The 14,279-nt window shown below is 41.1% G+C and overlaps 1 protein-coding gene across 4 annotated transcripts in view; it reads left to right on the top strand.

Annotated features, from left to right (window-relative positions):
* The window catches only part of SNX7 (sorting nexin 7), a 61,589-nt gene that overhangs the window by 27,299 nt on the left and 20,011 nt on the right, over positions 1-14,279 (top strand). For 2 of the 4 annotated variants that reach the window (XM_073356955.2, XM_073356954.2), the window contains one exon: positions 272-358. In XM_073356955.2, coding sequence (XP_073213056.2) covers positions 272-358 — 87 coding nt within the window. Of the gene's footprint in view, positions 1-271; positions 359-3,582; positions 3,787-7,968; positions 8,280-14,279 lie in introns of those variants that run through there. The other 2 variants (XM_073356957.2, XM_073356956.2) reach the window with 2 other exon arrangements.

The raw sequence follows: 14,279 nt of genomic DNA, 5'->3' as shown, positions 1-14,279 counted from the left end.
CTTTATAATTGACAGCTACATAGCCTGACAGATTATCATAGCATTGGGTTTGGTAGGATTCCTAACAATTTTTCAGTTTAAAAAAAAAAATGGAGGTAATAAAAACAAACCTACAATAGATGCTTTAAAGTTATCTAAGTAAAACCTTTTAAATCTGAGAATTCTATTGAAGGCATAATCTCTAAAGTGTTAAGTACTCTTGATTGCAAGATGTCTTTGTAAACAGATTATTACAATTAAATACAATCTATTTCATCGTAATGTTTTAAAGGGTGTCTTGAAAAGAAGAGACCAAATTCAGGCAGAGCTTGATTCCAAAGTTGATGCTTTATCCAATAAAAAGGCAGAAAAGGATCTGGTAAGTATGTAAATCTTCCTGAATGTTAAATTTTATCACTAAGGACCCTATTCTGACTAAAAATTAGGAGTTCCCCTGACAAAAATAAGCCCTGAAAAGCCATGGTTTGGGGCTGTACACTTCCTGACCGATTCTAAAAAAATTTGTTCATGCACTGCACAGGAAATAAGAATTGATACAGCTGCGGAAGTGCCCTAGAAGAGGTAGTTAGGATGGTCAAACCTGTCCTTGTTTATGCTTTTTTTTTTTTTTTTTAAACGTGCATTGTTTGTTTTTGTTTTGGAGGGATCGTGCCCTTCTGGTGAAGCTAATTGAGCTTTTATCACCAGAACTGGTGGGGCATCTCCATGCTTGTTGCTTCTCCCTAACAAGGGGCCAGAGTTTGACATTTGGCAATAAAGCTGTAAGTTAGTGACTTTATCATTGTAAGACTGCCATTTATTCCTTTAGACTTCCACATTTTAGTGTCAATCTGTTTACCTTGTGAGCCTGGCCAAGTGTCACCCAGCAGCTTCTAGCTACCTTTGTCTGCAGCAGCATCAGTGTTACAATAGTTCGTGTTTATCACTTTTAAGGAATGACCTTAAAAATGTACTTTTGGACTTATTTCCTTGGTAGGCTTTCATTTTGTTTTAGACAATATTTTTGGGCATTTCAAAAGCACTTGACATCAGCCTAACTGCTCCCATTGAAATAATTGGTAAGAGTCCCTGTTGACTTCAGTGGGAGCAGAGTTAGGCCAATACTGAGTGCTTTTGAAAAGCCCATCCTATGACTTTAATGGGAAAATGTCTGTCTTAAATAGTTTCTAACAAAATGACTGTAAGATCTCCTCCTTTGACACTAGATAAGATTGTGAAAGCTTGATCAGCTTTCTTATGTTTGCAGTTGGTAATAAATTTGAGGGTGCAATTGATGTTACTTGGAAATCTTAAGTACCTGATTTGGGGAGACAGTCAAATACCTAGGTGTGTAAATAACAGCTTGTGCAAAATTGTAGGTGCAAACCAGAGGCCTGTTTAAGGCCTAGATTGAAAACCAGGCCCACTGTGTCATATACTAAACTGATGCAGTGCCATTTTGCATATTGCAAACAAGAACAATCCTATAATGTAAAAATCAGCTGATAGTTTTATGCTTTGAGAGAGAATTGTGATTGAAAACTTAATTACTTTCAATTCAAGAATCATTTACCAACCCAGACAGCTATTTAATTGTAGTGCAAAAAGTACAAGTTAGTCTAGAAATTTTATTTTCAAGCCACTCTTGTATTCTGCATAAAATCCTAATATTTGGTTTCAAAACAGTCAGTCAGATGACATGAGCATTTCTTCTATGAGTATCAAGACTGAATGATTGGGTTGTTCCTCCTGCAGGGTAGTGACAGTGGGTAGTAGATAGCTGTCAAACAAGGGGAAGAACAGTATCCAAGCTCCTGCTACTGTTTTGCCACTTCTCAGGCTTGTTCTTTAATATAAATAACTTAATTTTGGTTCCAGCAATGAACTTCAGGTTTTATATTTTTAATCTAATTTCTGGTGTACTTTGAGATCTTGCTCCTTTTGCTTCACTGCCTCAGAATATGTGAGCAGCTGCATTGTAGGGCAGACAAGATGGCTGACCCAGATTTAGCTTATTTCTTCACTGAGGACACGTCTAGCAATCTGTCTCCATGGGTTTTCTAAATGGTTCTTGTTATGGCTCTGTTTGTTTTGGTAGTTGCTTTTCTAGTATACTCTGCAGCTACAGAGACCTTGCTTAGGCTATGTGCAGTCAAGAAGATGGGGGAGTAAGTGTTAAATTGCTTATTGACTGACAGCTCTGTGCTGCCTTCCTCCAGATAACACAGGTTTTTAGAATTGCCAGGAAATTAGCAGGCAAGCCAAACTATTTTTAATGTCCAAATGATCAACCAGTGATCCTGATAGAAATTACTGTTTTGTAAAGGATATGAGTATTGCTAATTTATATGAGCAAATAATAGGTAGAAAAGGTTGAAGGATTGCAATAAAAGGGTAGCACAGTTCGTTCTTTGCAGTGAAGGGTGACTAGCAAAAGCAAGCTAGTGCAGAAGGGGGATGTACTGGAGCTTATTATGTCTTACTGAAAGGAAGAATGATGTGATAGGCTTCTGTTTATCTGAAGTACTTATATGATTCCCTTTCCAATTTGACATATGGAGAACCAAGGCACAGTGAGACTAAGTGACTCGCTGGAGCCCGGGACGGAGGCTGAAGCCCGAGCCCCACTGCCCCAGGCTGAAGCCAAAGCCCAAGCAACATAGCTTCAGAGGGCCTCCTGTGGTGTGGGGCCTGGGCAATTACCCTGCTAGCCAGCTCTGCCTGGGTCCCCAACAGGAGGCCCCGACTCCTGCGCAATCTCACTGTTCCCAGCAGGAGTTCAGCTAACTCACAGGGTCACTGTTGAGTTCAATTCCCTCTAGTGTAGTCCCTGGTGGTGCTCCCTAGCCTGTTGCCTATATGAGGCTTCCAGTGTCTGTTTGCCCTTGCTTCCCCCCCCCCCCAAAAAAAAAAAAAAAAAACATGACAGAAGGAAAAGGGGAAGCTAGCTACAATCCCAGGCAGGGCTCCCCTTGCTACTGGATCACATTAGCAGTCCCTAGCAGCCTCTCCGGCACCTGGGCAAACTTCCTCTTCCATCTTTTTAAGCTCCCCTTCTCCAAGTGGAGCTTGTTCTGCAAGTGCACCTAAGTGGAGCATCAGCAAACACGGCACTGGGAAGACTTGGGAGCTACCAGAGCACCTGAAGCAGGTGGAGGAAGAGAGCTGAACTGGGTTTCTTACCTAGGACCCATATCAGACTGCTACTAGTTGGGCTACATGGCTAAGTGCAGTAGCTGGCAACAGGACTAGGCTGTTGTTCCAAACTGGAGGGCTGGGTGCTGGATGTGGGGATGGTTGCTGGAAAAGAAAAAGCCTACCTCTGGTACGGTCTGTCTCACCCACCCCTCACCTCAGAGTTGAGGGATCTGCAGCCCCATGTGATGCAATGCAGGGGAGTTGGGCTTCTGGAGGCAGAAGCTTTGTTGGGGGGCCAGCCCCTACCCCTTGTGGTGCCCCAAGAGGGGACTTGGGCCACTGGGGACATGTGAAAGCAATTGAAAGTGAGGAGATGCCAGATTTATAGTTGCCAGTGCTACTTTAATTCTGCCCCAGTGTATGGCTGCATTATGATACTGTTTGCTTACATGATTTTTCCTACAGGACCCATGTCTCAATCAGTGCACAGGATGGACGTGCAAGGGGGCAAAATTAAGGTTGCGCTGGAAACGTAATTCTGGCATTTCCTAACCTTTTGAGTGCTTGACTTTGCAATCTAAATAATGTTTTCATGTAGTTTTTTGCATGAAATACTGTACAGTATAAACAGTATATAAAAAATACTAAAAAGTTACAACATATTTGTCTGCACAGCAAAGATTTGACACAAGTGGTTTCTGTTAGAAGTCTCATAATATGTTTAATGTAAAGACAAACTGGGAGAAGTCTCATGTTCAAACTGTTCTGACATTTGAAATGTGTATTTTTTGTATTCCCCATTTGATTTCTTGTCAGTGAATTAAACATAATGAAATATTGCTATCTGGTGTCGTTTGATACCTACGATATCATATTCTGGGATGAGGTACATATGTTTTTTATTATGTAGTTTGTAACTGAACTCTAGTCTCTCTGGAGGCTTTTGAGACAACACATATATTTGGTTTTCATGAAGTAAGAATTTATTTTACTTGTATCTTTTACTGTCCTCCTTTTGCTGCCACTGTGTGTTTTCATCTGTCTTTGATCTGCTCTGTACTTCCTTTCTCTTCTCTCCTTAGTATACACAGCAAATTTGTATGCCATTAAAAATATAGAGGAATGTAAACAAAAAAAATCCTAGTATGCTCAGTGACTGGAGTAGTTGCATGAACTTCAGCTTACTTCAGTTGCTTGGACACAGCAAAGTCTACAATTTCTAGACTGTTATATGATCCTTACTATATTTGAACGACCAAACCTGGATGAAAACTACTTCGAAACTAGAGGCGCTGCTGATTAAGAACCTAGTCTAAGATCATTAAAGTAAATGGAAAGACTTGTTGGTTTAGTGAACTTTGGATCAGGCCTTAAGGCCTAAGTTTTAGGAAGCTGTTTATTAGAGCTGTATGGCGAAAGCTAAGTTCATTGTGTGGAAGACTTCACTATTTTGAAATTTGGTTTCATTCTGATTTGCGGCAAACCCCCCACCTTTAGAAATTATTTGTGAAAATGAATGGTGGGAAGCCCTGGGTGCCCAGACTCTAAGCCGTCCACCTAGCAGGCTGCTTCAGAGCCATGGATCTTGGAAGCTCTGTGAGCCTGGGCTGCCGAAATGGGAAGTTAGTCTGAGGAGGTGGGAGCCTGAAAGCCCAGGCTGCTGAGGAGCTGGGCAGGTGATCTAACCGAAACCTGCCTGAGGGCATGTATTCACTGGCAACATTAAAACACTGCTGCGCAGTGCTTTAACATGGCTCGTGCAGTCACGGTACAGCGCTGGCGTGCGCGCACACACACACGCACACACACCCCAGCCCACCTCTGCTTCGACTCCACCTCCTCCCCTGAGCGCGCTGCCAGGTCCTGCTTCTCCCCGCTCCCTGCCAGTGCTTGTGCGCAAAACAGCTTTGCGAAGGTGGGAGAGGGGGGAACGTGGCAAGCTCAGGAGAGGGGGGTGGGGATTTGGGGAAGGAGACCAATAGGAGCGGGGGGGCGGGGAAGGGGTGGAGTTGGGGCGGGCAGAGGATGCGAACGGGCACTGGGGGAAGCAGCCTCTGGCTGCTGTTATAAATTTGCCACCCCTGCAAATTTGTTGGCCTAGGGGTTAATACGCCGCTGTCTGGTACTTATGTATTTAAAGCTATTCACATATATGAATTGTGCCTTTGAAGTCAATGCACATCTTGAAATCAGTGAGACTACTGAAGTCCTGAATTGGGGCCTAAATACATTTAATCTTCTTGCACAGAAATATTGTCTGCCTCTCCTTTATAAGTTGTATGAAATTTTAATTCTTTCCCAAGTTGCTCTGTGCTATAGTGGAATTGCCAATAGGAAGTATAGAGAAAAATAGTACGCAAAAGGGAAGAGTGAGGAAAGAACCATATTCAAAAGAGGAAAAAAATAAAGGAAAACTGCACCTTTTTTCCCTCAACCCTGTTGTAGGAGCTTATATAATTAGCTGTTATGCAAATAAATTCCCTGATGGAATTTTTTAAAAAATTCCAATTAAAATTGTATGTCTGAACAAATGCATTGATTTTCAGCCAAATGGATGCCATTTGTGATGTTGGCAATGTGCATGCCCATTCAAAGGATCACAAGCCAGTTGCTAACTTGCTCTAACAGTCAAGAGAAACCGATGATTAAAATTTGATGGACAACTGTGCAAAATCCTAAAATAGAATATTTAAAATGTAAAGTTTAAATGCCACTTTTTTTTAACAGTGATGAGTAACTAAAGCTGGTTAGAAACTAGTTTCTCACTTCACCCTGGTCTATACTATGGGGTTAGGTCAAATTTAGCCGCATTAGGTCGATTTAAAAATGACTGTATCCACACAACCAACCCCGTTCCATCAACCTAAAGGACACTTAATCTATTTCTATGTTCCTTCCCGACGAGGGGAGTAGTGCTAAAATCGACCTTGCTGGGTCGAATTTGGGGTAGTATGGACACAAATTGATGGTATTGGCCTCTGGGGGCTATCCCAGAGTGCTCCATTGTGACCGCTCTGGACAGCACTTTGAACTCTGCACTAGCCAGGTACACAGGAAAAGCCCTGGGAACTTTTTGAATTTCATTTCCTGTTTGGTCAGCTTGGTGAACTCAGCAGCACAGGTGACCATGCAGTCCCCCCAGAATGGTAGTGCGTAGGATGTTTCTACGCTCCCCCTATCATCTCCATCCCTGAGGTTATCGCAGATTAGAAGGCAAAAAAAATGCACTCGCAATGACCTATTTTCTGAGCTCATGCAGTCCTCCTGCCCTAATAGGGCACAGCTTAATGCATGGAGACATTCAGGGGCAGAGGCCAGGAAAGAATTAAGTGAGCAAAGAGCGGAGGCAGGACGCGATGCTGAGACTGATGGGGGAGCAAACGGACATGATGAAGCATCTGTTGGAGCTGCAGGAAAGCCAACAAGAGCACAGACGCCTGCTGCATCTACTGTATAGAGAGTAGCTCCCCATGTTCCATAGCCTCCTTACCCAGATGCCCAAGAACGTGGGGAGGGAGTCTCTGGGCACCTAGCGGCTCCACTCCAGAGGATGGTCCAAGCAACAGAAGGCTGTCATTCAAACAGTTTGATTTTTAGTGGGGCTACAATAAGCAATGTGGCCTTGTCCTTCCCTCCTCCCCCACCTGGGCTACCTTGTCCGTTATCTCATTTTCTTTTTAATTAATAAAGAAAGAATGCATGGTTTCAAAACAATAATTACTTTATTTCGAAGGGGGCGGATGATTGGCTTACAGGGAATTAAAAGGAACAAAGGGGGTGGGTTTGCATCAAGGAGAAACACACACCAGCTGTCACACCGAAGCCTGGTCAGTCATGAAACTGGTTTTCAAAGCCTCTCTGATGAACAGCATGCCTTGCTGTGCTCTTCTAATCACCCTGGTGTCTGGCTGCTCAAAACTGGATGCCAGGCCATTTGCCTCAACCTCCCATCCTGCCATAAACGTCTCCCCCTTAATCTCACAGATCTTATGGAGCACAGAGCAAGCAGCAATAACAGTGGGAACGTTGGTTGTGCTGAGGTCTGACCAACAGCGCCAGCGAGCTTTTAAACGTCCAAAGGCACATTCTGTCACCATTCTGCACTTGCTCAGCCTATAGTTGAACTGCTCCTTACTACTATCCAGGCTTCATGAGCCATGGGAGCAAGGGGTAGGCTGGGGTAGGCGTGACTGCATGGTGCTGCCGCCTGGGAGAGCAGCCTGAGGCAGAAGCCCCCAGCTCGCAGGAGAGCAGAGTTGAAGCGGTGGAGACATACACCATGCGCTGGAGGTTGCTAGGAGCCGGGCAGGGAAGATGTTCCCAGAACCCCCGGCCAAGCTACATGTCCAATGAGCAATGACCGCTGCTGCAGGTGCTTCTGTGTCGAATGCTTGGAGGTCCTGGTAGAGCAAGGTACCTCGGCCAAGGCAAAAGAGCAAGAGCCCTGGAGCTGTTACATGTGTCAACCACAGAAGTGCTATGGGGTGTTACAGTGCCGACAGGACTGGAATGTACGGCTGCAAGACTCCTTCACCAGCGACAAAGGACAGGAATATGATGCACCTAAAATCTAAAAAGGCCCTGCACATTTCCCAGAGTCACTACCTTTGATAACACAACATCAATGATTGCATTGGCTACTTGGATCACAGCAGCCCCCACAGTAGACTTCCCACAACAGCAGCAGTTACAGTGAGCTGAGCAGGCTCCATGCTTGCTGTGGTATGGCATCTGCATGGGTAACCCAGGAAAAAAGGCACAAAACAATTGTCTGCTGTTGCTTTCATGGAGGGAGGGGTGACTGATGACATGTACCCAAAACCACCCATGACAATGTTTTTGCCCCATCAGGCATTGGGAGCTTAACCCAGAGTGGCAGAGACTGCAAGAACTGTGGGATAGCTACCTACGGTGCACTACTCCGTAAGTCAATGCTAGCCACGGCAGTGAGGATGCACTCTGCTGACTTAATGTGCTTCGTGTGGACATATGCAATCAATTGTAAAATCGAATTCTAAAAATCGACTTCTATAAAATCGACCTAATTTCATAGTGTGGACATACCCGTCAGCTTCCTGATTGTCATATTACTCAGAATTATGCTCAAATGCTTATTGTATTTTCTGTGTTTAAGAACAATTCCCTGTATAGCCATACATAAATTCATGCTGCTTTGGCTAACCATGCATGCAATTTTTTCTTTCAAGATTATATTTTTCTTAAAACCTGATTAAGTATTCTAACATACTAAAATGGTACTTGTAGCCCAACAAACTCAATTTTGTTGAATTTGTGAGCATTAGAGCTATTTATAAATAAAAAAGAAAGATTTTCTTTATCACAATATTGATTATACGGGGGTAATTTTTTGTAGTTAAAATGTTGCATCATAGCGGTGATCATTTCTATTCTGTTTAAAATAAATTTTTCAAGATAATCCTGTGTACAGCCTGTTCTTTTCTTCTATTTCTGTTTCCTAATTTTAATTCAGATAAATGCCTCGAGCAGTGTGGTAATCAGCGTTCAGGCCTCTGATTCTTTCTTTGAATCCTCTTATTTCTCACACATTTTAGAAGATCATGTTGCTGATCTCTTATTTCTGCTTTGCAGTTTCATTATAGCTTTAGCACAGATGTCCTTCAGATCTAATCTGATCTTGAAATTCCATGTTATCTAATTGAGTGGCAATTGTATTTTCAAGAACTTTTCTTAATTAGAACTTAAACGCCTTTTTCTTGAAGGTAGTCTTGGCTACAAAAATTGGTGCACTGTTTTGTTGACCCTAGAGTCAAACTTAAAATAATAGTAGTAACATGCTATTAGCAGAGGTAGTATTAGAACATTATTGTCGAATTTCTATGTACAAATCAAAATATTCAATATTATGATTGTTGAAACAGTCATAAATAGGTTCTTTTCCTTGGCTAAGATTATGTGTAATAACTTGCAGTATGGCTTATGCTAAGTAAATTTAGGACATATACAGTAGAACCTCAGAGTTATGAACTGACCACACACCTCATTTGGAACCGGAAATACACAATTAGGCAGTAGTAGAGGACCCCCCCCGCCCCCCCCCCCAAAAGTGCAAGTACAGTATTGTGTTAAACGTAAACTACTAAAAAAAAAAGGGAAAGCAGCATTTTTCTTCTGCATAGTAAAGTTTCAAAGCTGTATTAAGTCGATGTTCAGCTGCAAACTTTTGAACAACAGCCATAAAGTTTTGTTCAGTTACGAACAGTTCAAAGTTACAAACAACCATCATTCCTGAGCTGTTCCTAACTGAGGTTCTCATGTAATATACATGCAACTTACCAAGTTATGACTACTGTGAGAACCACAACTTTGTATTTTCTGATAAGGTGTATATATGTTCTGTGCCCAACCATTCTGTAATAAATAAGCATAGTAGTAAAACAAACAAGATGTGTGCTAACCTTCGCTACTCCACCAGTTTTGCTTTTAGTCGCATCCCTTTTCTCCCATCCCTTGGGTCAGGGACCTAATCTTATTTATCTGTTGAGCACCTACCACGTTTCAGGGTCTGTATAAATGTTTTTTCCACTAAATTTCATTTCACAGGAAAATTAAGCACACACCGGGCTTGATTTTGTTCTCCATGAAGTCAACAGTAATATTCTTATTGACTTCAGTGGTACAGTATGGGTTTGTCTACACTGCAATAAAACACCCACTCTGGCCTGTTTCAGCTGCCTTGGGCTCACAGGGCTTGGGCTGTGAAATTGTGGTGCAGGCATTTGGACTTGAGCTGGACCCTTATAAATAAGGCTGCAGTTCTGTCACGGAGGTCGTGGAAGTCAAGTCCGCGACCTCCATGACTTTCACACCTGCAAGGGCCGGTGCAGCTGATCCCGAGGCCAGCTGCTCTGGCACCCCACAGCAGCCACACTGACTGCTGCTTGGGCAGTCTGGGGCGGCTGGCCTAGGGGCAGCCCCAGGGAATGCCCAAGCAGCAGGCCGAGGGTCAGCTGCACCAGCCGCTGCTCAGGCAGCTGGCGTGGGAGAAGCACCCGAGCAGCAGTCCCCAGGGCCTTGGAGCAGGGGTGATTGGAGGCAGTCAGCCCCTGGCCCCCCACAGCAGTGGTATCCTGGGGCCCCCCAGAGCAGCAGCACCCCAGGCCCTAGGAGCTGCTAAGTTTTAGTCAGGCGTATTTATATAATAAAAGTCATGATCAGGTCACGGGCAATAAACAAAAATTCACAGCCCGTGACCTGTCTATGACTTTTACTAAAAATACCCATGATTAACTCTTTGCCTTACTTATAAATAAAACAAACATAAATCATTCAGCCTGTCAATGGAAACTAAGTCAATGACAAGTTTGAAGTTTTAAAATTAAACTGATTTAGCATATTGAGGCATAACACTTTTTGGAACGGTTTTCTTTTTGTAAAATCTATGAAACATTTTTCATATTCAGATGAATTTTAAATGGTTAAGACTTTTACTATGTTTAAAAAAAATATGTTGAAGTTTTTAACAGGGACTTCAGCATAAAATAATTTATTTGTTAAAAAGAAGTGCCTGAAAGCAGAAGCTTATGATTGAGAAGGCACCTTACCCTGCTGCTTTCATTATAATTAATATTCACCACTGAGCTTGGCTCCATTTTTTGTATGGTTTTCAAAGTTTATTTTTAAGCAGATATTATATAGCTTTTGATGATCTCAACTCAGATGTCAGATTGAATTTGTCAGTGCAATCTAGTGGTCAAAAATTCTGCTGACAATGAGTGGCATGAACTCTAATCCAATTAGAAAAGCATTTCTGCCATACATGTCGAATCACAAACTGCTGTTAGTGCTGATAAAAGGCTAGTGCAAAATCTTTATATGAGTTGTTAAATTGTTCTTTGTCACTGAATGGTTTAAAAAATAAGAGGTTATAAAGGGTACAAAATATTTTGAGGTCAATACAGCTGTTACTGCTGAGGCTTTCTGATTTCATTCAAATAGGTTGAGTCACAAAGTGAACTTCATGACATTAAGGTTTTCTGTTTGAGTAAATCAAGAACACAAACTCATTTTATTTAATCCTGTCTCTCTGCATAACAATATGGGATTTGACATATAGCTAAAGAAAGCCAATAGTATAGACTATTGCTGCCCCCAGCTGTGTTCTCATACAAGAGAGAACTGAATTCAGCTTAAGTGTGGGATTTAACATAAGGTTTATTGTGAGATAACTGTTCAAAAAAATCTGGAAAACAAATCTAAAATACTGAAATTGCGGTTATAAATCTTGTTGGAACAAATAAATTAGCTTTTGCTGCCACTATTCTGTGGTTTATATCCACTGATGGACTGATGCCAAAAAGACATGGCCTGAAATATAAAGAGGCTAGAAAGAGTTAAGTCAGATGACAGACCTCTCAATGATGTTATGAACCCAGCTGAGGAAATGCATCAGATGTTTTTGTCAGTTCCACTGAAATAATCATAATTCTTAATTTTATCACTTATGTTATGGAGTCTTACGCTATTTGATTTTAGTGTGTTATATAAATATGCTTATTAAAGGTACTGCAGGTAAAGTATAGTATTTATTATATTTTTTTAATTAGCCAGTAAATGTTCTAGATTTCTAAGGCCTAATTTTCAAGCATCTATATTTCATTCAATACACCGAATAAAGATCTCTTTATCTGTAATCTTTGCTAAACATATTAAACTTATTTAAATGAATACATTTTAAAGCTAAGAATGCATATAACCCTTAAGGTAACTCATTTAAAAGACAATTGTTTTAAAGCAGAAATATTCTGGTGGCTACTTCTGTTAACTTTGTGTTTCTTAGCTTAGAATTCAGAGTTACAGTAGAATATTTTGTTTCCCATTAACAGTAATATACTAAAGGTAGCTGGGCCCTACAGGGTTTCTAGACTTGACTTTTTATATCTTTCAACAGTAGCTATTTGGATTTTATTGTCCATTTCTTTTCCTCTGTAAAATGTGTGAGATTCAGATGTTTGCACTCCAGCACCCCTTTTATTTGTTCATTGGTTGATTGGTTCTGTGGTATCTTCATGATAGTCTGTAGTTTTAGACCACCTTTGTCTTGTCCTCATCCCTTTTGCTTAGCAACTGATTCAGCACCTTCAAAATACTGTATTTTTTAAACCAGAAACATTGCATTATTTATTTATTTTTTTGAGGGACAGTCCCGTCTCTTGCAATGCTTTTGTCAAGTGGATTATTCCTCCTTCACAAACTAGATTTTAGTGTCACACATTACCAAACATGATACAATTTACTGAAATCAAAGTTTCATAAGGTAGAAAAAAGGTATTGCTCTGGTATACTTCCTTATATGTCAGTTCATAATTAGTGAATTGTACTTTGTAGAGAACATAGCAATACACACCTATCCCAGGTTTGTTATTTAGTAGTTAACTCTGCATGCTTAGTTTTGAGGTGGGAAATAAGGGGGAAATCAGAAATCCTTCAGTAGTATGCCTCTTCTAACCTTTGCTGTATTTTACAATATTTTGCAGATTCTAAGCTTTCATTTTAAAAGTATTAATTTTCTGCCATTCTGCTACAGAAATTCAGGTATCACAGCGTGATCCTGTGCTGCTGTTTTCCAAACATAGCTTTACAAAAAATTGTCTTCAGCCAAATAGCAGTGGCAAAGCCATGAACATACCTCCACCCTGTTCAGTTCCACTGAGGTAATTAATTTGGACCATTTAAATGCTAATGTTAACCACAGACAATATTGTAGGGGTTTTTCTTTTAAAAAAAAAAAATTGAAAGCAAAACTATGAATACAACATTTAAGGATGCACAGTTCAAATTAAGTCATGGATCCAGGATTTCACCCATGACATGTGAAAGCTAAGGTTCCTACAGTGTTCCCCAAATTGCACGATACGTCTTACTTTATTTGGCAGCCATATAGTTAAATATACAAACAATAGCATAATCATGTGCTTACAAAAATGGGGAGAAAATTGTTTCATATGTGCAGTGTGCCTGTGAACCTTGCTGTAGCAACGCTAATTTTAGCACTTCTAGCACCGAGTATTTCGGTTTGTTTTTTTGTAAATGTAATTGTGCTGTCTTTCTGTTTGTATTAATGTAGGTTTTGTTTTTAATTTGATAAATTATGAGTAGAGTTTCAGTTTATACTCTCACATCTTTCTAATATTGCAATATGACAAATACTATAATACTCTCCTCTCTCACCCTGCACCCCTCCCCAGAAATCTCTTGCTGTAGTCACTGAGGGGGGAAAGAAAAGAGTGCTATAGCTATACATTATGTCTTGTTTAAAGCCCTGATTCTTATGGATGTGTTAAAGCAATCTCATTCTGAGTCTCATTGATTGCTCATGTGTGTAAGTGTTTACAGGATCAAGTCCTTGAGTACATGAGTACCACTGTTAAGTCTTGTCATAACCATACAGCTAAGGGTAGCCTAGAATTCCTCCTTACCTGTAATGGGTTAAGAAGCTCAAATAACCTGGTTGGCACCTGACCAAAAGGACCAATGGGGAAAAAAGATACTTTCAAATCTTGCGGGGGGGGGGGGGGGGGGAGGCTTTGTTTTGGTGTGTTCTCTTGGGGAGCAGAGAAACATCAGGTCAGAAAACTCCTTCTCCTATAAACCATCCTAAAAGTCTCTCATATGACAAAAATTGTAAGTAAAAGCCAGGCAAGGCGTGTTAGGTTCTTTTGTTTTGCTTGTGAATTTTCCTTTGCTGGAGGGAGGTTTATTCCTGTTTTTTGTAAGTTTGAAACTAAGCCTAGAGGAAGTTCTGCTGTGTTTTTGAATCTTTTGTTACCCTGTAAAGTTATTTTCCATCCTGATTTTACAGAGGTGATTTTTACCTTTTTTTAAAAATAAAATCCTTCTTTTAAGAACCTGATTTTCTATTGTCCTAAGACCCAAGGGTTTGGATCTGTGATCACTTTGTAACCAACTGGTTAGGATGATATTCTCAAGCCTCCCCAGGAAAGGGGGTGTAAGGGCTTGGGGGGATATTTTGGGGGAATAGGAACTCCAAATGGTCCTTTCCCTGATTCTTTGTTAAATCACTTCGTGGTGGCAGCGCACCCTCCAAGAGCAAAGAATTTGTGCCTTGGAGAAGTTTTAACCTAAGCTGGTAGAAATAAGCTTAGGGGGTCTTTCATGTGGGT

The sequence above is a fragment of the Lepidochelys kempii genome, chromosome 8 (genome assembly GCF_965140285.1).
Source record: "Lepidochelys kempii isolate rLepKem1 chromosome 8, rLepKem1.hap1, whole genome shotgun sequence".
Classification (NCBI taxonomy): Eukaryota; Metazoa; Chordata; order Testudines; family Cheloniidae; genus Lepidochelys; species Lepidochelys kempii.
This window is presented reverse-complemented; position numbering and strand designations above follow the sequence as displayed.